Genomic DNA, 27,046 nt, shown 5'->3' on the forward strand with positions numbered 1-27,046 from the left:
GAAAGCGGTCCGGCTGCTCGCTAAGTCATCGACAGTTTTCTTTCTGTCACAGACCCGCATCCACTTCCACTACACCGGACGGTATACTGCGTGCGTGTGTGGTGGGGTGACATGACTCCAAAATGCACACCGTTGTAGGCCCTGTTGTGTTTTTCAAAGAGCCACGCGCTGCCTCGACAGAGAACAGCTCCACTAGGCCTGCGCGATCCTGAAACCAGTTTTGAGTGGGCAGGAACAGGGTGGTTGTCCCCATCCCACTGCTGGTCCGTGTGACAACCCCCATTCTGTCTGCCTCGAAGGTTGACACAGAGGCCACAGAGGCGAGGGCCAAGGCCCCGCAGAGCTGTGGAATCCTTCGTGGGGTGGAAACTCTAGGGTCAAAATCGTTTGTGGAGTGGAGGGAGTGAGGAACCAGTCTTTGGGTGTCACCGCGGTGACCAGCTGAGGGTGCAGGTTCCGGGCTGCGGTGACTTAGAGTTGAAGCAGCCAGGCTGCGACTCGAGGGAGGGGAACCGAGGCGCACCCAGGAGGCTGGAAACCGATTTTTGCCCAGGTCGCAGCGGCTGCTCCTGACTCCAGGGGACCGCGGCTTCCGCGCGGCTCCCGGGACCCGGGTGTCTAGACCCTCCAGGGAGGAGCCTGGCCCCTGCTTGGCTCGCGCGGGCCCGAGCCACCCGGTCCTCCACGGCGAACCCCGAGCTTGGGGGCTGCGATTGGCTGCGCCCCGCGTCGCTCGCACGGCCCCGCCCCGAGGCCCCGGGTACTAACCCCGCGCGGGCGGCCGCGGCGCCGCCACTTGATTCTCTAGGATCCAGGCTGGGGCCGCGGCCGCTGAGTCGGTGGGGCGGCCGCGCGCGCGGGATGCGGGACTAGCGGGCGCGCGGCCGACCGTCGGGGCGTCCCCCTTCCCGGCGACGCCCCTCCCCCGCGCTGGCCGGGCCCCGAGCCGCCGCCTTCCCGCCTCCCGCTTCCCGCGGCTGCGGCCGCCCGCGCCCTGACGGCCGCGGCATGCGTATTCCCGTAGACCCGAGCACCAGCCGCCGCTTCACTCCCCCCTCCACGGCCTTCCCCTGCGGCGGCGGCGGCGGCGGCAAGATGGGCGAGAACAGCGGCGCGCTGAGCGCGCAGGCGGCCGCGGGCCCCGGCGGCCGCACCCGGCCCGAAGTGCGCTCGATGGTGGACGTGCTGGCCGACCACGCGGGAGAGCTCGTGCGCACCGACAGCCCCAACTTCCTCTGCTCCGTGCTGCCCTCGCACTGGCGCTGCAACAAGACGCTGCCGGTCGCCTTCAAGGTGAGTGCAGGGGCCGAGCCGGGAGGACACGAGAGAACCTGGGCGCCCCCAATGCAGGAGCCCAGACAAGGGAGGACTTGGGGAGACCTAGCTGCTAGGACAAGGAAGGGGATGTCACCCAGCTGGCAAGACACCGGCGTGGTGTACCCGGGCGCCCCTACTGCAGGATCCCACTCCCGGAAGGACCCCCCGCTGAACTCCAGGCGACCCCGCAAGACTCAGAGAATACGGGAGGTACTGGGGTGGGAGGAAAGGGGATCACTCGGCTAGCAGAACACAGGAGTGCCTGGTCACCCACGCTGCAGGAGCCCAGGCCCGGCAGAACATGAAAGGAACCTGGGTGTCCCCGCTGCCTGAGCCCGGGTCCAGAGAGAAATATGGTGACATCAGTCAGGAGAGATACCAGAAGGGCGTCCAGGAGAACTGGGCGTGGGGGGTACTCCCGCCGCTCCCACTACAGGAGCCAGTACCCGGAACCCCGCGCTGAGAACGGTGCACCGCGGCCTCGCTGCCCGCAGGACACGGAGATTTGGGGCGCTCCTTCTCGGTTGCACTGACAGCTTGACGGGGCTATATCCCGCTCCACCTGGCCTTCGCAGGGCCCTGCACAGTGCATGGAAACCGGCGGGCTGGGACTTCCAGATTCTTTGGCACAGCCTAACCCGTAACCGGGATGAGGACCGCCAGAGCTGGGCGAGGACCCGGGAGGTGTAGGGTGCAGAGGGCGAGGAGGGCCTGGCCTACCCAGCGGCAGGCGCCGAGCCTCCTGCTCTGCTGCAGAAACACTTCCTTCCCACACTCTCAACGTCGCCGGCTGAAATTTTGCACAGGGCGGCCGTAGGCCGGTCTTAAAGGGCTGCCTCCGACCTTCTGCATCCCTAATGATAGGCAGAGCCTTGGGGAGCGCCTCCATCCTGTTTGCCCGGAGTCCTTCAGAGAATTTATTTTTTCAACTATACCAGGGATAGGCAACTGTTTCGTTTTCTTCTTTCTTTCTTTTTCTTTTCTTTTTGTTAAGGGGGGCAGCCAGATGAAACGAAAACGCCTTGGTTTTCCCCTAAACCTCTCGCAGCTGCCGTGAGAAAGGACAGAGTAGGAAGGACAGCGACTGGGGAGGTAGTGATGCCCGAAGCGGCTGGAAACGCCGGCTGCTGGCAGCTGAGGTCCTCCTTGCTCCCATTAAGACTTCAAATTGGAAAAGGGGGGAAAAAAAGACTAGTGACTCTTTGAGGTCTCCCGGGTGACATCTTAAAATACCAGCGGGGGAAATCTCCCGGGGAGGAGGGGAGGAGGGGGGAGGAGACCCGTGTGACTGTAATCGTCAGATCGGAGGTTTTACTGTCACTTGGAGCTTAAAAGGAATCTTTGAAATTAAAAGAAGACAGGATGTTGACAGGAAATCTGGCCTTTTTAATCAGACCCCAAACATTTTCTCCTTGAAATCTTTACCATCTGGATCTCCAGTCCCTGCACACGGCAGCCACGTTTAAATGGCTGTGACTCTGTTTAAAGTCTGGTTCAAAAAGCATCTGCCTCTTGATGCGCCTTGGGTGGGAAGGAGGGGGGAGAGATGACATTTAAGGGACATCTCCGCCCACCCATCCAACAGTTCCCAGCAGGTACAAGCTCAGTTATCGAAACCACCCGGCCTCTGGCCCCAGGTTTTCTAGATCAACTTGCAAAGCAGCAGTTTGGTTTGCATTTTGCATTTTCTCTGCAGAACGAATCCAGGCTCCGCTGAGGCCATCTAACTGGGCCTTGGTCACACTGCAGGACCATATTTCGTACCCCAAAGGGCCAATGCTTTAACTGATTGCAAGGGTTAGCCCCGTTATTACGGTTGCCGATTCTTTGGCGGAGAGCAGTGTAGCCTCCTTGCCGCCCCACCCTTACCTGTGACCTTGCTGATTGACAGCTCTGTCTTAGACTTAATTTAATAAAAACGGGTGCCTTCTTGGGGCTCTCATCAGTCACTGGATCCAAGATTTGGGTATGGGGGTTAGAAAGTTCATCATTTTGGGTTTGGTTGTGTTGGGAACGGATCTACACACCATTAAGCCTCTACCACCCCCGACTCAGAACTCCTCAGCGAGCCTGGGACTCAGGCAGGCAGCTGCGTGAGCCCCTCCTTTTAGCCTTCCTAAGCAGTCCTCTTTCCTCAGGTGGTGGCACTGGGGGATGTTCCTGATGGAACGGTGGTGACCGTGATGGCGGGCAATGACGAGAATTACTCCGCCGAGCTGCGCAACGCTTCCGCTGTCATGAAGAACCAAGTGGCCCGGTTCAACGACCTCCGCTTCGTGGGCCGCAGCGGGCGAGGTGAGCAGGAAGAACTCTGGGATAGGAATTGGGGGAACCTCTAGGTCTCAGGAAGAGCCCCGGAAACAGATCTGCAGGCCCGGTGCTGTCTGACAGCAAGTCTCCCTCCGGTAGGCAGCACACCGCCCTTTTATGTGGATAGGTCTGTGATCTCCTATAGTATAGGGGAGTTTTCTCCCAGGTTCTAGGGTTTAGCAACTTCTGTAGCCTCTGGTGCTCTTCTTTCCCCATTAGCATCTGTGATCTCACAAAAGATGCTGAGGGAAGTTCCAGTGTGCGCAGCTCAAGAAGGGTGTAGACGTCTTTCAGTTGGGGCTGAGGCGTCCCAGCCACTCTTCCCAGGGGATAGGAGCCCTCTGTGATCTCCCAGGGACGCAGTCTCCCCAGAGCTCAGGTTCTTTCAAAAAGAGAATTCCGAGTGGGGTGATGGATGTTGGAAAGAGAAGTTTGAAGGCTGCACGGTCTCAGCCCCAGGCTCACGCTGGCTGACCTGCCCCGGTCTGATCCACCCCGTAGTAGCAAGAAAGCGGGACCAGACGCCGCTGTGGCTGCCGCCAGGGGCTGTTGAGTGGGAGGTTGCTGGGACCCGAAACCCGTCATCACGTAACTTTGGGGTGGAGGCGCCCTCCCTGTTCCCATGCCCTGGGGATAGGGGGGATCTGCGGCTTTAAGCCTAGCCGGCTACCCGAGAAGTGGCTGAGCAGTCTCCTTCCTGAGCTCTGGGAGCCCTCCGGGTTAGGAAGTGAGCAGGCTCCTGGCTGCTATGGCTGGGGCGAGATGGTACTTTTCAACACCAATAAACAAGACCTTCTCAAGGTTGGAGTTCCCTGGGAGCTGCCAGCCTGCTCCCACCGGGCATCTGGGCACCATTTTGTGCACTGCAGCCGTTCAGTATATACATACAAATGTCAAACATATTTTTTACTTTTCGGCATTAATTAGAACCAGGGTGTTATTTGCATGTAATAACTGTTTACTTGTTACTTTTTATGAAACTGAAATAGTTTACATTCCTTCGAACATTTCCTGTTCCTGTTGGCTCCCTTCCCCGCGCACAGATTTCTTTCAAACGTAGCCCTTAACTGGTTGCAGGTTGATGGGTGGAAAATGTTTGCTTTTATGAATTAAGCTTTCCTTGCTGCTCCTAATTAGTCTCCAAGCCCCCTTTGTCATCCCCAGTCCCTGAGCCCTTTGCAACTTAATCGAAGGCCTGGCCCTGAGTGGCACGTCTTGGGTATAGGGTCCAGGTGACAGGGATTCATTAGCGCATAGTCCCTAGGGAAGTTGGTAGAAAGTGAAGTGGGATCCCTGAACCCCACAAGGTACTAGACACTCAGAGCTCCCTTCTCTCTCCATGCTGTTCCCTCTCCTGGGAGGTGGGGGGGAGGGAAGAAAAGATGGCTGATCCTCTAACTTACTGTGGCCTCTCCGCTGTTGGAAAGCACTTTTGCTTTATTTATTTTGAGGCAGTCTCACAAATGGTGTAGTATAGGCTGGCCTGGGAGTTGTTATGTCGCGATTAACCCCAGATTGTCAGTGCTGCCTCAGCCCCCCCAAGTGCTAGGGTGGCAGGTGTGTGCTACCATACCCAGCCCACAGATGATCTCTTAGTGAATTGTAACCCCAGATCCAAGGCCCCTCAAAGAGGGTTTCTAAGGTATCACTGAAGGTATCACTAAGAGGCTCTTGGATCTTTTGGTCCTGGAGGGGAGGAGGAAGCCCCATGACATCCCCATGCCCAGAGAACTCTGGACAAAGCTCTTGGCTTCTGGTTTTCCCGTCTGAACTAGGGCGGCTGACCTTGGCTTGAGTACCAAGCCAGCTAAGGATTTGCTGGATGGCGTTAGGAAACTGACTTAACCTCTCTGTGCCTCCATTTCCTTATCTGTGAAATGGGGGGGGGGGTGATAATAGCACATTTAATGAGATGGGGGGTTAAAGACACTAGTACAAGTGTATGGGTTCTCAGAGACTGAGGTCCAGGTACATGAGAGAGATTTTGTACTTTCAATGGTTGGCACTGGAAGAACCTTTGAGGTCTCTTTGAGCGCTGATACTCACTGAGTCTCTGATTGCAGTGTGGTTTGGCCGGGGGTGGGGGAAACCCAAAAGGTGTGCGCTGTTGAGTGGGAGAAGTGGAGGTGCTAGTGTGAGGAGGGTGGTGAGGAGGTCCAGAGGGCATGGTGCCACACCTCTGCCATGCCTGTCCCACCAATTGGGAAATCCCTGCCTCCGACTGACACCAAGAGCCACTTTAGGTTGGGCTAGAGGACCCAAGAATTTTGGCTTTTTTTTTTTTTAATCCTGATTTCTGTCTGAATCCCAGAACCCTTTCCAAAAAGGAAAGGCATGCATTAGCACCCGGCATGCACCAGTACCCCGGTACTCTCACACTACTGCAGGTGTGAACAGAAAGGAGTGTTAGCCAGCCAGCGACTAGGCCAGCCGCTGCACCGCCCCCTGCCCTCAATGTCTCCTAATCTGCACCTCAGCTTCCTTCAGGGGCCACGGTCACCTTCTACCAGCAATCGCCAATCTCCGTCATTGCGTAGTAGCTCCAAAGAAAAGCCATTCATTGCAGATGCGGATCCGAATATGTAAATGACCCAGTGAGACTCCGCCTCCTCCACGCAAGCAGTGGGACAGCACTCGCTTCACAGAACCCCCTCAACACGGGATGACAGGACTCAAAGTGAGAATGTGACCTAGTGTCCTGTGTGTGGCCTGTGCCAGGATTTGCTGGAGATGGGGAAATTCTCTAGAGTAGTGAGGAGGGTTTTTTAGGGGGCGGGGTGTTCTGTTTGGCTGTTTTTCAGAGCTGGGTTTCAAAGCCTGGTCCAGACTCAGGCTGGATGAACGCTCTCTCACTGAGCCACATCCTCATCCCTCCAGACAGAAGCAAAACAAGACCCCCATCCTCTGAAAAATTCAGTAGTTATCAAAAGAACCCACAATTTTGCTTCCGTTTAGGTAAAATTGAGTTAGGTTTATGGCTTAGGAAGTTTTGTTGTTGTTGTTTGTGGTGGTAGTTTTTTTGTTTTAAGTACATTTTTCCCTTCTAGGAAAAATTCTTTGTAGCCCTATGTAGTGTTAGGTGTGTGTGTGTGTGTGTGTGTGTTTGTCACACACACACACACACACACACACACACACACACACACACACACTCATCTGTCCACATGTGCATTAACTCTAGTGAGCACACATCCACCCAAGGGCTGCTGCTCTCCTGCCTCTTCACCACGGCAAATCCCCAGTTTGTCTTCTAGGCACGGAGGAGTCTCAGCGCACCTTGTCATTAACTGGCTAAGAAGCAGCAGAGGTGCGTGAAGAGAAGCTTGGGGTGAGAGCTGTAGGTGCAGCCTGTTGGGACCACTAGACAAGGGATTAACGGGTTTTACTGAAGCTGGGGTGGGGGTTACGGAGCTGAGGCGAGGCCCCAGGAACCCCGCCCTGTGGGCGGGGCTTATCCCAATCATACTTCCTGCCCCTCTTGAGGCTGCTGATTGGTCAGGGCTGCAGTGTATACCACACACCTGAACCGGACAGCCTTCCTACACTCACCCACAACCCCCACCAGCTAGGCTAGCCTACACAGTTCCATGGTCGCAACTCCTGGCCTTGTGACCTGGCCCCATAGCATGGTTGGGGCTCCTGCCCAGCCAGCCACGTCCTTCATCTTCCTCTCAGCTTCCTGTACCAGAGAGACGCTCACACTGGGCATCACTAAGAGGAGGACTGGGAACTGGGGGCAGCGTGGTTCACTATCTTTCTTAAGGTTTCTTGCTCTTAGCCCCAAACCTAATGTCCTGACTCCCTTTCTGCTCTGTGGGTGGTTGAGATCTGCTGGTGAGCTCAGGAGTGGCGTGTGGTTTGTTTCCTGGGGCAGGGTGGCAGGTGTATAGTTGTGTGTGTGATTGTGGGTCCTGCTTAGATACTGTGTGAACTGGACAACCACAGCCCCTCTGTGAGCCTCAGTCTTTGCATCTGGAAAATTGGTGCATTTAAAATATTTAATTCAGTCTCTATCATACATAGGGTGGCATCCTGGGGACTGGGAGTAGGATGGGAGAGATAGGGTAACACTCTGGTTCCTGTGTGCTTGTGCTTGGTGAGAGAGAGAGAGAGAGAGAGAGAGAGAGAGAGAGAGAGAGAGACAGAGACAGAGACAGAGACACAGAGAGAGACAGAGACAGAGAGAGAGACAGAGACAGAGAGAGACAGAGACAGAGACAGAGAGACAGAGAGAGACAGAGAGAGACAGAGACAGAGACAGAGACAGAGAGAGAGCAATCAGGCAGATTCTGAAGTGAACTTTGTGAATTTTGCAAAGAAACTTTATACAGGTCCTGGGGCAGGAGGCACATGGAGCTGTGGAGGGGAACAGCTACATTTAGCCATGGAGGAGAGGATCATGGTATGTTGGTTTTCTGTGGAACAGATAGCATAGTAAGCTCTGGCAGTGGTACTGGTGATGATCATAACATTGACTGTATGAGGAACATCGAGAGTATTCAGAGAAATCAAGGAGGACTGCACGTGATCTGTAAATGTCTGTGTCGCTTGTTGGTGACAAGGTCACAAGCTTTTCTCATTATACTTCTGTGGCTTGTGGCTTGCACTCTGGCTTGAGAGAGGCTCTTCCAGTTAGGGGTTGGGGACAAGACAATTGCAAATTTTCCTGTCCCAGATCCCTAGCCTGAGCTATGCCTAAGAAGGGTCAACCACAGAGGCCAAATTGAAAATCTCCACTCTGTTTAAGGGTTTTTGACCCTGGGGATGGAACCCAGGGTCTCAAGTATTCTTTTTTTTTTTCTTTTTTCTTTTTTTCAGAGCTGGGGACCGAACCCAGGGCCTTGCGCTTGCTAGGCAAGCGCTCTACCACTGAGCTAAATCCCCAACCCCTCAAGTATTCTTGACAAACCTTCTACCACTGAAGTCACACACCCCTGGCCTCTGAAACGTCACCTTTTAAATAAAGCAGCTAGGGAAAGTCCTTATTGAAAAGGCAACTCTCCAGTACAGACTTAGCCCTCAATCTGGAGCCCTGGCAGCTAAGGATCCAGGTATCAGCCTACCCACCCCCTTCATTGTGGCCCCAGAAGCAATGAGGTCAGACAGCCACTTCAACTTCCCCTTGGTGCCTCATTGGTTAGGAGGAGGAGTCTAGGAGAGAAATGACCTCAAAATGAGAAGGCAGAGAGAAGAGTGTCCCCAAGGGGAGCAGAAAGGAGTCTGAGGCCACCTGCCCTGTGTCCCCAGACTGTCTGCACTTCTCTTTCCAGAAATCAAGCAAATGGTCTCTGACCTACGGGTGGGGCTAAGCTGACTTTCCTAATTCAAACCTCCAAAGATAAATGCCTTTGTATCCTGGGCTCTGCTGGCTGCCTCAGAGACCTCCTCCCAGTGAGGGGGTCTATTTCCCAGGGTGTGCTGCATGCTCCCAGAAGCCCTTGAGTTTGGAGGCTCAGCTGGCTGACTGGCTGCCTTAGCCATGCTTAGGCGGCTCCTGTTTCCGGGGCTAGAATTTTCCCTTGAGCAAAGAGAACAATGAGATTGTCTGTGTCTTCTTGTACAGCAGGACTATGAAAACTGGTCCTCTCCTAAGGACACCATTACCATGACCTGCCTCCAGTAGCTCCAGGGTGTCTCTGGGGGCCACTCCAAAGGGGCACAAATGCCTGGACTTGGGCTGCCCAGGGGGGTTCCCAAGCCTCTAACTGGGGTTGAGATTCAATCCCCAGAAGCAAAGCTGGAGGAGGGGACCACAGGCTCGGATGTCTGTGGAGTCCTATCCTGTCCCCACCCACCCAGTCTCCTCTTAAATGGTAATGATGCTGGCCTAGATCTTGGGGAAGCAGGCAGAGACACGAAGCCCTGGCCACAGCCAGCGTACAGAGTGATAGAATGACTAAGATGTGGAAAAATCAGGCTTGCCCTTTGATGTCCCTTCACCCTGAGGTGGCCTTGTGCACCATTCAGAGCCTTCATGGTAGAGTATGTTGAAAGTACACCTTCATCTATTTCCTGCCTTGGGAGACCTCTAACATGGACTGTAGAAGCTACCAATGAGAAAGAGAACGAGAGGGGGAGAGAGAGACAGAAAGAGAGACAGAGACAGAGAGACAGACAGACAGACAGACAGACACACACACACAGAGGGATGAGGAGAGAAAGGGAAAGAGAGAGAAAGAGAACGGAGTGTGAGAAAGGGCTGAGGTTAGAAATCAGACTGTGAGGGTTGGGGATTTAGCTCAGTGGTAGAGCGCTTGCCTAGCAAGTGCAAGGCCCTGGGTTCGGTCCCCAGCTCTAAAAAAAAGAAAAGAAAAAAAAAAAAAAGAAATCAGACTGTGGTAGCTGCCACTCACACAGCCCATAGCTGTGAACAAGCTTCAGTCGGAGCAGTTGTCAAAGGCCCTCAAGCCCCAAGGGGGAAGTCTCAGGAACGGAGGTGGTGATGTGTGATGGATTCTGGTGATGGATAGTGACCGAAGACAAAGTTTCAGTCTCACTAATACAAGAAAGGCAAACAAAATCAAGAGAAATTGAAGATCTTCCGTTGTGATAGACAGAAGCCAGTGGTATTTGGATGATGTGTGTGGCCTCACGTCACTCATGATGAGGTCTGTGTCCCAAGAGAGTCAAGATTGGCCCCCCACAAACTCATCCCGGGTCTCTGACACACTCCCTCAACACCTCTTGCAATTCACTGGGAGGAAGTCTACAGAGAAGAGATGTAGACAAGAGATTTTGACACATGGAAGGTCATATTCTAAATGGTAAAGAGAAAAAAAAAAAAACCAAAAAAGTATTAGTTTAAAAGATTTTCCCCCTCTGAGGAATTTTGAATGGAGACATTGAAGCCAAACGTCTATCTAAAAATAGAACAGGGTTCTGGAAATAACAATCCTGTCTACCACTCCCCTGTTGGCCCTCTCACAGCTCCAGCTGCATACAACAGCAAGAACTTAAGGTGACATAAGGGGGTGGACCAATCAAAGCTGAGACTTCTGTCAGGGGAATACTTCACAGCCATTAAAAATTGGAGTTTCCAGAGAACTTGTAATGCCACAAGGAAAGAAAACAAGACAGGGGGCTGGAGAGACAGCTCAGTGGTTAGAGCGCTGGCTCCTCTTGCAGGGGACGACCTGGGTTTGATTCCCAACACATACACAGTGGCTCACAGCAGTCTGTAACTACAGTTCCAGGGGATCTCACGTCCTGTTCTGGTCTTTTGTGGGTGCCAGATCACACACACGGCACACATACATACAAGCAGGCAAAATTCTCTTATACATAAATAAAATAAATCAACAAATGAACAAGACAGGTGCTAGTACTTGGGAGGCAGAGGCAGGTGGATCTCTGTGAGTTCCAAGTCCAGCCGGGTTTATACATTGAGTTCCAAGACAGGTAGGGATACATTGAGAGATCCTGTCTCGAAAAAGCAAACAAAAGGAAAGAAGAAAGGCTATGGATGTTATCACCATCGCAACTGTGTAAAACTGTTCCGCCCCAAAGAGTGGAAAAGAAAGGACAAATGGTGATGTCCGTCTCGGCCAGTGGAACTGGGGGTGGGATTTCTTCTTTTAAAATATGTTTTGTTTGCTCAATTTTTTTTCTATAAAGATCACTGAGTACTCCCAGGGAAAAGCACACACCCATCTGAGATCTTTACCTCAAAATCACGAGTCCCTAAATAGAAAGAATATCGCAAAAATATAGTCCTAGAATGGAGGGAGGAAGTCAAGAGGGCCCTGTGTAGTAGGACAGCTAGGGCCACACCTTTTGTAGCCTTGAATTCCAAGCCCAGCATCTTGAACTATACTCTCCCTGCCTTCTCTCCATGATCAGAAGGGACTAAAGCTGGGGTCTGGTGGCAGAGAGGGAGGCCCAGGGACTGTGCATGAGCCTTTCACTCATCCAACTCCTGCCTTGATTTCTGCAGGGAAGAGCTTCACGCTCACAATCACCGTGTTCACCAACCCTACCCAAGTGGCCACCTACCACCGAGCCATCAAGGTTACTGTGGATGGACCCCGGGAACCCCGACGTAAGTGTTACTGAGCCCTAGTCAGGGCAAAGGGTCCAGGGGAGAAGGGGACCAGGGGGCTGGACCTGTAGCTCTGTGTCCCCCTCCAAGAACTCCAAGGATCTCTGTGCTAAACTTAAGCCCTCTGGGCTCAGCCCCAGGCTCTGCAGGGTCAGCAAGGAGACCAAGATGACCCAGCCTCTCTAGGGACAGCAGGAAAGAGGAAGGACACCGTGACGGGCAGCATTTGAGATGGGGCTTAGGCCACTTTGCTCTGCACCCCAGCTGCTTCTGCCTCTGTAAGGAAACAGCTACCCAGAGTGCCATGAAGCCACACCCACTTCTGAAAGGCCTGGCTCTTGAGAGCCCAGGCACACTGGCTACAGGATCCAGGCAGATCCAGAATGCAGTGGGTGTGTACTAAGTATCAACTAGTATCAACTGCACACCACAATTCCGGGTCCATCAGAGCCCATCTGTGTCTGCGGCAGGGGGCGGAATTTGCACAGGGAGGTGATGGCTCAGTGCTTATGGGGACTTTGATCTGTGGCAGTAGGGATGTGCTCCTGCTTCAGGCTGCCAGGGCTTGGGGCAGGAGGGCAGGACCTGGGACCTCTGCTTGGTGCTCAGGAAACTCAAAGGAGTGTGGCTCATCAGGGCTACATTAGGGAGAGCCATTCCAGCTGGGAGTCAGGCTTCAGCCCTCGCCTAGTGTTCCAGCAGGTAGCTCTTGGGAAGGGTCCAGAGATGGACAATGGACTTGAGGAAGTCACTTTTCCTCAGAGTCACCGTCTCCCATCCCCTGAACTGCTGGTCTTGGGCTGGTCCCTTTCAGCCTCATGTTTCTTGTCTGAAAAATGGGTTTGCACAAGCAATTACCTAGGCTGCTGCTATGCAGAGGCAATGGATACATTGTACAAAGCAACTTATGGAGGTGACTGAAGGCAGTAGCCTCAGCCAGGACCTCAGCAACCGTAGGAGACGGGCACTGAATGCCTTCTCTGTGAAGGAGGTTGATCGGACTTGATCCTGGCCCACAGTGGGTCTGGGAGTCAGAGGGTGGGGAGGGGACAGGATAGAGAGGTTCCAAGTGGCCAGGCAGTGCCTGCAGGTTCCAAGGGTATCCTGTGTACACCTGTTAGCCCTGTGCTTCCTGAGGCTTGTGGGTGAGGATGTGGGTCAGCCTGCCCAGGGAGCCACTGGTGAGTCCTCTGACCACCTTCTCTTGGTTCCCCAACCCATCATACCTTAGAGGGCCCTTTAAGGAATAAGCTGGCTGGGAGAGGGGACAAAACAGGAAGAAAAGGTGGCTAGGGTCAGAGGCTGAGATTGCTGTGTGACTTAAGACACTTTGTATCCCTCTCTGGGCTTTCTTAATAGCCTTTTTTGGGGGGGGGAACAGAGCAGAGGAGAGGGGCTGTTCTCCCAATTACTCCAGGTTATCCCATCCTTGGGATATGCTAACTTCTGGCCCAGAAATCAGGTCTCCAGTTCCTGTTCTCTAGATCCAATGTGCTTAGCATTCCTTTTTGTTGGACTCAGTTTCCCTATATAAAGGGGAAGACCCTACACACACAGCGGCAGCACTGAGGAACCCTGTGTCCACAGCCTCATGCAGTGTTTCCATGAACTGACCCTCAGTCACATCCCATACCCTGGGGGTGTAGAGCCACTGCCTGAGGTTGCCATAGCAGCTCCAGGTTCCAGCGGGTCTCCCAGAGGTTCAAGCCGAGGGTGTGGTCTGGGAGATCATAAGGTTCCTGACTTATCACTATCCTATAGGAAGTGTCACACCCCTCAGAGGCCTGACCAGCCTCCTGGCTCTCTGGTTTCTGCAGTTTCCCCTCACTCTGCTTGCCAACCCCTGTGAGGTCAGAGCCTTTGTGGGTGGGTAGGGCTGGTCCTGAGCCTGAATGGCAGTCCTGCATCCCTGAGGCCCAGCTGTGGCTTCTGTGGCCAGGTAGGTCCCCTCTAGTTCCCTGCAGAGTGTGCCCAGCCTGCAGCCGGGTGGCCAGCTGGGGCTGAGGCTGGCTCAGTGGCTTCCTGCCTGTGTGGCCTCTGTCTCTGATGGATTCCTCCCAGTCACTGGGGACTGGTTCAGATGCAGGGGCAGGCTGCTGAGCAGGATCCAGCACTGGGATGGGAGGTGGGGTGGGAGCTGGCCACACTGGCAGCAGGGGAACAACTAATCCCATCCTCCAGGCTCAGCAGGTGCTGCTACCAAAAGTGTGGGACCCAGCTTCCATGCCCTTCTGGAGGCTGAGGATACAGCCTGGAAGCTTCTCTTCTAAATGTGCACATATGCAATTTCCACAAATAGTTTCCCAGGCACAAGCTATACCTGCCACCTGCTGGTTCTCACTCTCCTGGGCCTCACATTCCACAGGAGGAAGGGGGAAACAAGTTTTAAAGTGTTCGTGACCCTGCCAAATCTGGTGGTGACCTCTTCCTCTTTTGCACCCTCTTCCCCACTCCAGCTGCTGGCTTCTGCCAGGAACAGTCCTGCCTCAGGGCCTTCGCACAGCTGCTCCCACACCAGAGTTACGCCTCTGTGCTAGTCTGCATGTTCCACCACACCAGTGTTCTCTTTTGCATGTCTGCCTCTTGCTCCTGGCCCTGAAGATGCCCGCAGGAGCATGTAGTTGATATTCCTTAAATATGTCGGGAGTGAGCTAAGTACATCACACGTTCCCTTCAGCAAAGCTGAGAGGAAGCCATAGTAGGCAAAGTGGGCAGGATGGGAGGACTTCCTGGTTGAGGTTCAGTCCTAAAGGAAGTAGTCCAATAGTTGTGTGGCCTCTTGGGACCTAGTATGGGCAGGCAAAATGGCCCAGTGCCATACCTGGACCTTGGAGACAACTAAAGGGTGGTGTCATCCTGGACTCCAGGTGTGGGCAAGCTGAGAGCAGGATGCTTGGGCCCAGAGAGACGGCCACTCCTGGTCACTCCGTCCCCCAGAGCCTGGGAGCACCCAAGTAAGTCCTGGCAGATCCGAAAGAACCCGCCCGGCAGAAGGGAAAGGGTTAACCTCAGACCTCCCAGCTCCCCTAATCAGGCCCAGGCCTGGAAGCCCCAGTTGCGGCCCTGGGCGGGAGCCTGCTACCTCCCTGCCACTGGCCCTCTGCCAGCCAGCTTCCTTGCCCAGCCACCACTGGTTTTCATCTGCTCACAGGGGGCCAATTCACAGCAGACCACCCCAGGCCCGGCACCCGCCTGCCATCGGAGCGGCTGATCCGAGTCCGGTGTAAATCTCCCCACAGGCCGCAGAGCAAGCTCGAGCGGCGGGCGGCGGCAGGCGCACAGTGGCTGCTGTGTGTGGGTTGCAGGCTGTAGGGAGGCTGCTGGGAAGCTCTGGACCAGCCCAGAACCCGATGGCTGGGACTCACCTTGTTCTCAGGGCCCTACCGGACTTTACCCCCCCCCCCTCTCTCTCTGCATCCTACCTCCTGCCTCTTTGAGGCCAGACTTGGAACTGGCCCCCTGCCAGCCGGAGCCCAGTTCTCCTCGGTTGGAGGCACTCGCTCCAGGTTTTAGCCTCACCTCGTGACCTTTCCATCTCTGAGACTTCGGGTGGGCGTGGGGGTGCTGGGAGGGGAAAGGGAGCCTTTCAAAGGGTTGTGGCCTTAAAGTCACAAGTATGGTCCGCCAGGCACTGTGATTCCAGCCGCCTGCCCCACCTGCTGCCGGCAGGGACTAACCCTGGCAGATGCTTGGCTCAGGAGACACCAGGGCTCTGGCAGGTGGAGAAACCAATGTTAGCCTGGTTGGGAGCCATAGGGAACCCCAACTAGACTACTTCTGTATCCCTGGGAAATCTCCAGTCTAGAGCTTTCGGTGTTTGTCACCTGTCTGTAGGGTCCACTAATGGCTTAGCTCTGCTCAATGGGAGTTGTTGACCCAAGAGTGGGAGGCAGGTCAGAGCAGGGTTGACACCTCCCATGAAGGTAGGTCCCACTGGGCTGTGTACCTCTTAAACCTGACTCCACCCTTACGGTGAAGGGGAGGCTCTAAGTGTCCCCATTTTATAGAAGGAACAGGGGAAGCCCTGTGGGAATCCACAACTCTCCCAAAGCTACCACTGAATGATGGCTGTCTGCAATGGGCCTGGGGTCACTGGCCCTGGAGTGAGCTGGCTGGGATCTGCCCTCCTGTGGGCAGGGACCCAGACACTCACTGTGATCAGAGACTCCCTGCTTGAAGCAGTTCAAACAAAGTCCTACAGGTCAAGGGCCATTCCCCAGACATCCCTCTCCCCATGAGGACTCTATTTTACCAGATCATCTACCCCTGGGGGCAGGGCGGGGATTAGGATGGCAACCCCTTGACAGATAGGGAAACTGAGGCAAGGTTCGGAGGAAAGCAAGGTGGGCTGAAGTAGTTGTGTGGTTGGGACTCAACCCTGAGTTTCAAAGCAAGGCAGAACCCTTCAGGCGTCCACTGAGACCCTGTGTCCTAGTTAGGGTTCCTCTTGCTTTGATGAAACACCATGACCACAAGCAACCTGGGGAGGAAAGGGCTCGTCTTGGAGCTCTCGGGTCATAACTCCATCACTGAGGGAAGTCAGGGCAGGAACCTGCAGGCAGGAGCTGAAGAGCAGAGGCCATGGAGGAGCCTACTGACTGGCCTGCTCCTCAGTGGCAGAGTCATGTGACCTGGGAGTAACAACTCTTTCCCTCCCAAGTTACTTTTGCTCCCAGTGTTTTATCAGAGCAATAAAAAGTGACTAAGACACCCAATCCTTTTCCTCTGAGTGCAGAGAGCACTCCGGGCTGGGCCCCAACACTGTGGTGCTCATGCCTTGAGCCTCACAGGACCCTTCCTGAGATGGGCTCTGGGGAGAGCCTTGCCCAGTTGTCTCATATAAAGCCATCAGCCATCAGTGGCTCTTCCCAGGCTCAGTGTTCCCACCTGTACAATGGGGGTATGTCGGCGCTCCCTCATGGGAAGGCTATGAGGGTCAGCAGGGGTGTGCCTCCTGCCTGCTATGGAGAGAGCTCGCTGTGTCCAGCAGATTCCAATTTCCTCTGTTTCCTACTGCATTCAGGGAGGTTCACAGGGCTCTTGGGGTAGGTCCACAGGCCAGGAGACTTTCTGGCCAAGGCTGTCCCACACTAAGGACAGAGGTTGTAAAGGAGTTTTCCACTAGGGACTGGAGCCCCGTATGACCAATGCTAACTTCTTGTGGTTTTAAGTCAGTAACTCTCCAAGGCAGGGGACATAAGTGAGCAGGTTGTGGGGGTGGTGGGAGGATGACCACTGGAGTATGAAGCACCAAAGGGCGAGACCCAAGTGGTTGAGGGAGCCAGACAGCTCCACGCTCTTTTGCGGTGGGAAAAGGAATGAAAGGCGTTTTCTGTGGCCCACCTCCTCCCCGGGCACAGGTCAGGCACTTCCGTTCAGTTCTGCTCCCAGCATGAGAGCCTCAGCCTCGTGGCTCTGAGACTCTCTGGCGCCCTGGCCATGTGGGGTCAGCAGACTCCCCTCTGCCTCTCCCCAGCAATGGCTTCAGTACTGCACAGCCCCAGGAAGCAGTCCTGTGGTGTCCTCTCTCTCAGGGAGTCAGCCCTTCACCATGGGGGAGCACTGGGTAAGCCACTGTGGGGGTGTCTCCACTGGCTTTGAAGGCTCAGGGTCAGCTCTGACCAGTGGGAACTCCAAGGGGAGAGAGTACAGAAGGAACCCTGGGCCTGGAGGAACACTTCCTGTGGTCAGTGTGTTAAGGATGCCGCTATAGCTCAGGGTAGACCGGAGTGAAGTAAGTGAGCTCCAGATCACACCTGTTGGGGCCCATCCTTGAGCACACACTCACCCCAAGCCTGCTCTGCTCTCCTGATGGCCAAAGGAACAGCTGCAAACACAGTGTACTGTGACTCAGAACCAGGGGACTTCGCTCATCAGTGACAGCAGGCCTGAGGTTTCACACGCCAGCATTCCTGTAGCCTCATTGGCTGCCTTAGAGCGTGTGGTTGACTGAGACACCCAACTCCTTGCACTAAGCTGCCTTTTGGTCAGCCCTCAGCCTCCATCTATCCGGTGGGCTTCCTGCCTGTTGAGATGTCCTGGAATTCATCACCCCTCACATCTCTAGTAGCCTCAGAGCTGGGCTCCGCCACTTCTACTGAACCAGAGACATGCCATGACACGATATGATATCATCATGACACCAGCCAGGCATCCTCAGTGAGCCACAAGCCCCTCCTTCTGCCCAGTCCCCAGCCATCTTGCCTGTCTCATCACAGACTTGGGGGTGGGGTGGGGCAGGACTCAGGCCACACCTTCCCCATCATTTCCTAGAGTCTTGGGGTGGTGACAGCTGCTGCCAAGCAGACCGCTGGACTTGACTGGTACCTCATGAAAGGACAGCAGGGTTCCTCCGCTATTGGCCACCTGCAACTGTGCCTTTCAGGAACCCCTGCTCGGTTTCTGAGGCTGTCCTGTGCCCATCTGGACCTCTGACAGGCAGGTATGGGAGCTCTGAGGTCCATAGGTCCCAAAACCATGAGGTCCCATTTTCAAAGTCATGAATTAGGCTCTTCCCATGGCTTCCTCGGATCCCTCATCCCAGCGGTCTGTGGTCAGTGATCAAGTCCTGCATTTCCAGCCCTGGGGCCATTTATTCATCCTCAGGAAGAACAGGGAAAGACTCGGTTGTACTGCCCACCTTTCTGTCCATCTAAGAGGAATCCACGTCACCCCGGACCCAAAGACTCAGGCAAACTTCTCACACCGAACACCCTCGTACACTTTCCCTGCCATTCTTGACATGCTGTGTGACCTCAGACAAGCCTCTGCATGTCTCTGAGCCACAGTCCCTGTTGTCACAGAGAAAGCCTTGAGGCAGAAGGGGCTAGTGTTTGGGAATTGGGCAGAGATGCCAAACAGGAGGTTTGAGCTTGGGTGGACCGAAAAGGGGACACTCAGAATCGCTGACTATTGAGGACAGGAATGAGAGGCAGCTACACCTGTAGGGGCTGTGACAAGCAGGCTCGGGGGACATCTAGTAATGTTTCTCTTTGTGTCACCCTCATGAGCCAGGGTGGCAGTGAGGGCATTTCTGAGAGGCTGGTCCTTGTTCTCACCTCAGAGGCCGGGACACTGAGCTTCCAGGAGTGTCACTCCAGGAGAAAGTGACACAATCAGACACCCTGTTTAGAAAGTTCCATGAGTGCCATCTTCCTCTGTGGTTTCCATTCACATGAACCCAAAGAGAGGCTGGGAAGAGAACCGTGAGAGCTACTGGTTATGGGCCCTCACTGGCCAGGGCTCATTTTTGTTTTATAAACCTGGTGTGTTGTTTGAGAAACGAGAGATAGGTGACTGGGAGTGCCTGTGGCCTGGGACTCCAGGTGGCCCTCAGCCCTCAGCAGGTGCACAGCCTGCCTGGGATGCCTTCCCAGACTGTGGCTGTGCAGAAGGTGGTGAGGGCTGGCGGTCTCCTAAATGTGACACTCCACCAGGTACACTGTGCCCTCGCAGGAACCAGAAGCCCACACACCCCTCTACCCTCCCCGAGGCCCCAAGGGGAGACAAGCCGGAGGGTGGCTAGGTTGGTCAGGGCCAGGTGACCAACATTCTGGTCCACAGCCTCATGCCCTCACAGGGATGCATGAAATATGAGGTGCATGGAGTGTAGGGTGCTGAGGGATAAAGGGTGATATCACCCCTGGTGGCTTCTCCTGATTCCTTGGCAACGTGCCCACCTGAACCATTCTGCTAGGCCTGTTGCCTAGGTACTCTTACCTGTCATACCATGTTGGGGAGGTTTAGGTAAATCAGAGCTGAACATCATGGCGTGCTCGTTCAGTCAGAGCCCCGGGTGTGATGTTAAGCATGACCATTCTGAGGAGAGATCAGTCAGCCCGATCTCAGTTCTGTTCAGAAAATCAGAGAGTTCCACAGAGACCTAAGATAGACTCCAGAAAGAACTTCCCAGCAGGGCAAGGCATTGTAGTGACTGATGGACTCCCCATGCTTCACAGGGCACCGGCAGAAGATAGAGGACCAGACCAAAGCCTTCCCCGACCGCTTCGGAGACCTGCGCATGCGTGTAACACCAAGCACACCCAGCCCCCGTGGCTCTCTCAGCACCACGAGCCACTTCAGCAGCCAGGCCCAGACCCCAATCCAAGGTATGGAGGAGCAGAGACCCACAGGGAACAGGCAGGGGGGTGGATAAGGATCTAGGATCCAGGCCAACTCCCTGGGGAAGATGGCTCCCCCACTGTTTATTGGTGGACAGCTGGGGCAGTCTGCAGTCTACACTCCCAGGTCTCCTGAGGGCTTCTCTGTACCAAGCCTTTGCCCACTCCCTCAGCAAATGTTCCCTGACTCATGCACGGTGCCTGACCCTGGGATGAGTGTGAACAGATGTGGCCATCCCTCCCTCTGAAGTTCATTAGTCCACAGGGACATGAGGGTAATCCTGCGGTGTCCATAGAGCCGTGGCAACTGTGTCCCCACTCTATACACAGCCCTGCTACCTCGGCTTTCTCACAATGCATGAGGAAAAATGGGGTGAGGCTATCTCTTCCCAGGGCTGGGTTGGTAGTCACACCGGGAATTATGATAAAGGATGCCTAACTCAGTCTCTCCATGCAGAGTCACAGGAACAGAGAGCACTGGGGTCGGGCTCTGCCCGGGTTGCTCAGATGAGGCAGCTGGGCTGCAAGCAAGTGTGCCGTTGGCCCACATGGGGCAGGTGCCTCACCAGCCCCGTGGCTGGCATCATACTTCTGTGAGAAGCCGGAGACAGGAGGCTAAATGCAGCTGGCTCGGGCCAGTCAGGGGCAGATGCCAAACCACAGAGGCCAGAGGGCTAGCTGCTGCCCTGTGTGGTACCTGTCCCTTCAGATCACCAGTGCTGGCTCAGAGCCACTGTGGCCCTGATTGAATTGAAGCTGAAGAGGACCAGGGCCTTCTGGTGGCTGAGTCCAGTGTCTCCCTAGTGGAGACATATAGAGGCCTGAGAGGGGCCTAAACATTAGGGTCAGATTGGGCTATTTGCTGGTATCTCTGTTCCCTACCTTCTGCCCTTCTCTACACCGGTCATTCCATGGGGGCAGGAGGAAGGCATTGCTGAGAATATTACTATTCTCGTGCTCTGTGTGTGACACAGTATCAGGGGCATAGCGCCATCCCTCAGTGTGCCAGGAGGCTAGCTCAAGCCCTAGCCTCAGCATGCCTGAACCCAGGGCCTTTGAGTTGGAGATTTGGCTTTTGAGCCCTGGGCCCTTTAGAAAACTGCTCTGCGTCTACCTCATACCTAACTCCAGGAGCTTGCCTTTACCTCACCCCGCCACAGGCCAGCATCTACAGAGACTGGCCTAAAAGGGATGGGGTCTAGCCCGGGACCCCCCAGAGGCCGTCAGTGCTCAAGAGTGCTTCCTGTCCATCGGTTCTCAGGAGAGAAGAATGTCAAGTGAGAGAGCCTGGTCTTTGGACTGTGTGCTCCCAGGAGCCAGAATCAGCTTCCCCACAGCCCTGGGCCTCACCTAACTAATATGGCCAGGACAGCATGCCTTCTCTTACTGAATCCAGAGATGGAATTCTTCAGACCCACAGTGGCTCCAACTGGCCCTTTGGTGTTTAGGAGAGAGTCCTGGATACCCTAGGGAAGAAACATATCCTTGGCCATCTTGTCAACCTGACCAGTTCGAGCTCTGCCTTATGCTGGCTGTGTTCGAGCTCTGCTGCTGGGCCTGGCTCTGTTCTCCACATCTTAGGCAGGTCGCCTAACTTCTCTGAGCCTGTGTTTCGTCATCCACAAAGTGAAGAGGCTTCTATCACAGAGTGGCTTTGGCAGGCTCATGAGTGAAGAGACATTCTCTGGCCCTCTCTCCTGGTGGGATTCCCCTCAGGATGCCCCACCACTTCCCTCAGTGCCCGTTAACAGCCTTGACCCCTAGCTTTGGACACTGCGGGCAATGCCAAGACTGGGTACCCACCCCCTTCTGCAGACACCCACAATGGGGGCTTCTCACAGCTCAAAGGGCTCATTCAGCTGTAGGCAGCAGTTGGGGCAATTTGGAGAAAATAAACATTTCCCTGAGCTGCTAGCTTGGCTGCTTGACAGTGGCCTCAGCAGCTCAGATTTCCTGGGGTTTCGAGGCTGAGTGTGGGCACAGGAGTCTGAGGAAGATGCTGAGAGTCCAGGGGGGCACCTGGGGCAGGTAGTTCTCCATCACTCTGGAGGAGAAGCTGGAGCAGTGAGGACAGAGGCAGGAGGGAGCAGTAAGAGCTCCACGTGTCTGAGCCTCTCCACTGCAGGACCGGAGTCCCACTGTCCCATCACAAGTCTTGTTTGGTCTGCTTTGAGAGCAGGGTCCCCTGCCAGCAGACATCAGTATGCAACATCCTCTCACTTTGCAGCAGTCTCTCCTCAGGAGATGGGTATCAGGCGCCTCTCCCTCCCAGGCCCCAAGACACACTGACCAGCCAAGGAGTCCCCAGGTTTTATTTCAGAAAGCTCCAGTGGCCTGCCCCTTGTTTGTTCTCCTCACCTGGAGGCAAGGGCAGCCCTTCATGGTGACCCGCAGCCAGGCCCAGAGGCACTGATGCATACCCCAGAGACCCAAGGGATACCAGACACCTGAGGGCACCTGACACCCTGGGCAGAGCCCAGAGACAGGAGGCCTGAGCTCTGACTCCTCAGGCACATCTTGATCATGGCCAGAGGGCTCACCCAGAGTAGCAACCACCATGCTAGCCCAGGGCTAGGGTCTCCCCTGGCCTTTCATCTGTGATGAAGGAGACAGAAGAGCTGAGGTTTGACAGGCCAATGCTCTGGGCCACCACTCTATCCCCTGCCACTGGTGCCAGGGTACCAGGAGGGTCCCAGGTCAGGGTTTCATGTTATCAGGGTCCCAAAGCAGCCACTTGTGGGGACCCAGAGCAAGAGATGTGGCAGCGGCGGCAGTGAGACAAAGGGAACACCACAGGCTGCTGGGCCTGGCTCTGTTCTCCACATTTTAAGTTTATTAAATGTGATCTAGATCCTTGGGAAATTGGTGCAGAGAGGTTAAGTGACTTGACAAGGGGCACATGGGAGTGAGAGTCAAAGCCAGGGTGATCGAATGGCTCCAGAAGCCACAGTGAGATCCAGCTGCCTCCACAAAGAGGCCAGTGCTGGGGCCCAGGACAGTGTGCTGTGTGACCCTCATGCCTCTCCCTCGCTTGGGTCCCTGTTTTCCCACCAATGAATTTAGGTTTGTTTCCAAAGCCCGTGTGAATGCTGGGATTCCCATGATCCCAAAAGTAGGTGTGTAGATTGGCAACCCGTATCTTGGAGTTCCCTGAGAATTCCACACCCCTGGTTTTGCTGTGTGGTTGGGACCCCCAGGTGCCTCCAGCTAGTATTTAATTTTTCAACAGAGACAGATGAAGCTGTCATGAGTGTAGTTGTGTGACCAACATGAATGCAGGGCAGCCTTGAGGGACATAGGCTCAGGAAGTGGGGGTGAGGTCAAGCAGATCCCCCCTCAGCTAAGACCCCAACCTACACACACACACACACACACACACACACACACACACACACACACACACACACACACGGACTCTATTCACACCTTTGATCTTGCCAGCTCTTCAGAAGGAGGTGGGAGGCCTGTCTAGTGTCTGTTCTAGCAGGCTGGGAAAGACACACAGGAGGGAGGGAGGACTGTCCCCTCTGCTCTGGCCAAGAGTTCCACTCATACCGGATCTGCAGGGAGAGTCCCCTGCACAGGGCACAGCCCTGCACAGCCCAGCCCGAGGAAGAGATACCCAGGAAGGTCACCACCCCACAGTACGAGAGAGCCCGCAGTGGGCCTGGCCTATGCACCTGACCCCTTTGCTGTCTGTCCCTAGGCTCCTCAGACCTGAACCCCTTCTCGGACCCCCGCCAGTTTGATCGCTCCTTCCCTACGCTGCAAAGCCTCACAGAGAGCCGCTTCCCGGACCCAAGGATGCACTACCCGGGAGCCATGTCTGCCGCCTTCCCCTACAGTGCCACACCATCGGGAACCAGCCTGGGCGGCCTGAGCGTGGCCGGCATGCCGGCCAGCAGCCGCTTCCACCACACCTACCTCCCTCCGCCCTACCCGGGGGCCCCGCAGAGTCAGAGCGGGCCCTTTCAGGCCAACCCTGCGCCCTACCACCTCTTCTATGGCACCTCCTCCGGCTCCTACCAGTTCTCCATGGCAGCTGCCGGAGGTGGCGAGCGCTCGCCCACCCGCATGCTGACCTCCTGCCCCACCGGCGCTTCGGTGTCAGCAGGCAATCTCATGAACCCCAGCCTGGGCCAGGCTGATGGCGTGGAAGCCGACGGCAGTCACAGCAACTCGCCCACGGCCCTGAGCACACCGGGCCGCATGGACGAGGCCGTGTGGCGGCCCTACTGAGCACCCTAGGGACTCTCGGGTCAGCAGAATCTGTCCCTCCAGCCCGAGGCTACAAGAAAAAAAAACAAACTTTGGCTTGGTCCCAGGGGCCAGAGCTGGCTATGGCTCCTAGAGCTCTGTCCAGCCACAAGTTTTGAACAGAGGAAGTGGGGAGCTCCCACAGGACACTGCGCCGGCCCAAATCAATGTCCTCTCTCCCTGTGCATCCCAAACCCACCTCTGTTGTCTTCAGCCATGCCCAGGATTAATTCCGGAATCGGAGGCTACCCCTGCCCATGAGGCAAGAGAAACTCAGGCTCAAAGATGTCTGGACTTCCTCTCACCCTGCACCCTGGGGACCAACCCTCTCTCTGCATCCATACTTGTCAACTGGAAACTCCAACCCCTGAGATGGTTTCTTGTGTGACTCGTGGAGGAGCCACGACACACACACAAGAGTCCCCAGCTGGACTTCCCCATAACTCCAGGCAAGAAGCCCCTGATCAGGTCTAGCTTACCTGAAAACACCAGGCCCCAGAGCAGACTCATCTCCAGTGGCAGGTCCCTAAAAACAAGGATGGCCTCAACACTGTCCAGCACACTCCAGCCTGAGTTGCCTACTGGCAGAAAGTCTTAAACCTTGGGGATCTATAGGGTGGTTAGCCCTGCTCAGTAGGTCCAGCCAAGGCTGCTCTGGGCCTGGCCTCCCAGCTCCCACTCCCACTCCCAACTTGTTTGTACCTAGAGGCAAACAACCTTGAAAAAAAAGAAAGGTGACTCCTTCAAGCATCTAAAACCTCTGGCAGGTGGCCGTCCCTGTGTATGAAAGCCCAACCCCTTGCTAGTGTGATGTCATTAGGATCCTGCCACCTCCATACCACACATTCCTCACAGAGGGGGACCAGATACTCCAGGCGGCCATATGGAGTCTCTGGCGAGGTGTGCAGCAGCAGAGCGGTGTCCAAGCAGAGGTCAGATGTCATCTTAGATCTGTGGGAGATGGTGCGTGGGATAGGTTAAAAAGTTGTTACCAGAGCTGGCCCACGGCTGTTTTTTTTTTTTCAAACTCAGTGAGGCACGTACTCTGTGGCCATTGAAATGTCCTTTACAAGGCTCCTTAGTGAGGGTCTCTGGCAGGTGCTTGGCTTGCCCCATTGCCTGGGCCTGACGGCCACGAATGCACTCTAGCAGGCCAGGGGGTCCCGGGGGTCCCCACAATCCTGAGCAAATGCCTCTGGTTGCAGTTTCTCTTGTCCCATTCTTACTGGAGGAAAAGAAAATTCTATCTCTTGGAAGTAGCTGGGGTAACCTTTTAGCTCCCTGCACCCAGAGGGGCCTTCTCACCTCTTCTCAGGAAGCAGCTAAGACCCATTGTCCTCCTACTCGCTTCGCTACTGGTCCATGGTGCAGACTGTCCCAAATCACCAAGAAAGGTACTTTCAGGATCCCAGCACCTAGCACTGTGTAAGCCATCCCAGACAACTACCCTTCCTGATACCCCAAAATGTGTGCGGAGATAGAAAAGTCGCCCTGCCCCCAAAACTCCTTTCTCATCCCTGATTAACAGTGAAGGCCGAGTCTGTCGTGGATCCTACAGTAGGCTCAGGCAGCCTAGAGGGGTTTAAAAACCGGTGGTTCCTATTTGCAAGGCTACTTTAAAGTGCTACTTGAAAAGCACTGGCTACAAAGAAAGAAAGCACAAGAACCTGAAAGGCTGATACGATGTTGCTCTAAGTGTGTGGGTGGGTACCGATCCTTAAGGTATCCTGCCTGCTGTGGGCAGGTCTTCCTGAAGTGGTCTCCAAACTGAGGGACAGGGGAGGGCCTGCTTTGCACTATAGGCTGCTTGTGTGTTTGTTTGTTTGTTGTTTTTAGCACAACGTGCTTGTACAGACCAACTGCCCGTCTTGGGTACTATTTAACTGTAAGAGAAAAGCTGTATTTGTTACAATAATATAACAGATCTGTGGAGGACCGATGCCTGGCTTCTAGAGTTATGGAGGAGGGTGAGACCCCCTACTCTTGGGCAGGAAATGGGGGGGGACTGGATATGGTTGGACTGGCTGTGTGGGGGAGATATCCCAATGCTGGGAAGTCCACAATCCAACTCCTTCAAGGCAGTTAGAGAGACCCTGGCTGGGCTAGAACCCCAGAACATCAGATGGGCCTTCAAGATTACACTAACCCTCTCTTCCTCAGTTGGCTATGCCCATCACACAGAGGCAAAAGCATGGTCCTATCTGTCCCCTGGATGCAGATTTGGGGAGGGACAGGTTGAAGGAGCAGCCAGCCAACAGGTTCTCAGTGGGGTCCTCTCTGGGAAGCCCTAGTGAGGGGGTGTGGGGATAAGGATCCCTCTGGGAGCCCCTGTGAGATAGCAGCAGCTCTCGCCCCCACTGGGGTCTGCTTGCTGGAATACTAGCAGCAGAGAAGATGGGACTGGGAAGCGGTCGGTCGTTTGGAGATGAGGTAGTTCTGACTAACAAAGGAGCTGTCATGGGTTCGGTGGCTCCCTGGAGCTGGGAATTGCTGAGCTGAGACCATAGCCTGAACAGTGAGGCTGTGAATAATAGTGTGGGGACCTAGCTTGATAATCTACCTCCACCCAGAACCCCACCCCTAGCCTGTGTCCCTGACCAGATGGGACATACAGATTTTCCTAAGATACATAGAGCTCTGTGGCGCCCACTTCAACGTTCCAAGACCTTGCCCTGTTGTAGTTATCAGCCTAAGATCAACCCCCAACACGAAGTTCCTATGTTCCCAGTCCAGTCCCTGGACCCTTTCCTACCCGGCAGTGCCACAGGATTCCAGCCACAGCTAATGCATGTCCTGTCCAGGGGTACACCCTAGGTGGGTCACCCAGCAGGACCTCTTCCTGGGTTAGAACCGGAAACTGTCTTCACAACCCACGTGCTTCTATTTGGTTTATCTGAGGTTGGACATGTAGGTGGCCCCTAAAATTGAAGACCAAAACCCCTGACTTTATTTACCTCCTGTCACCTGCATCCCACTTGTCAAAAGGAAACAGACCAAGAGATGT

General features: G+C 54.9%; 1 protein-coding gene across 3 annotated transcripts in view; it reads left to right on the forward strand.

Moving 5' to 3' along the window:
• The window catches only part of Runx3 (RUNX family transcription factor 3), a 58,571-nt gene extending 32,590 nt beyond the window's left edge, over positions 1–25,981 (forward strand). The window contains 5 exon segments of one of the 3 annotated variants that reach the window (NM_001411778.2): positions 1,025–1,293; positions 3,456–3,612; positions 11,561–11,665; positions 19,624–19,773; positions 23,492–25,981. In NM_001411778.2, the coding sequence (NP_001398707.1) occupies positions 1,025–1,293; positions 3,456–3,612; positions 11,561–11,665; positions 19,624–19,773; positions 23,492–24,024 (1,214 nt within the window). In that variant the 3' untranslated portion in view covers positions 24,025–25,981. 3 annotated transcript variants of the gene reach the window in all.
• The last annotated feature ends 1,065 nt before the right edge of the window (positions 25,982–27,046 follow it).

Source organism: Rattus norvegicus, chromosome 5 (assembly GCF_021556685.1).
Source record: "Rattus norvegicus strain SHRSP/BbbUtx chromosome 5, alternate assembly SHRSP_T2T, whole genome shotgun sequence".
NCBI lineage: Eukaryota > Metazoa > Chordata > Mammalia > Rodentia > Muridae > Rattus > Rattus norvegicus.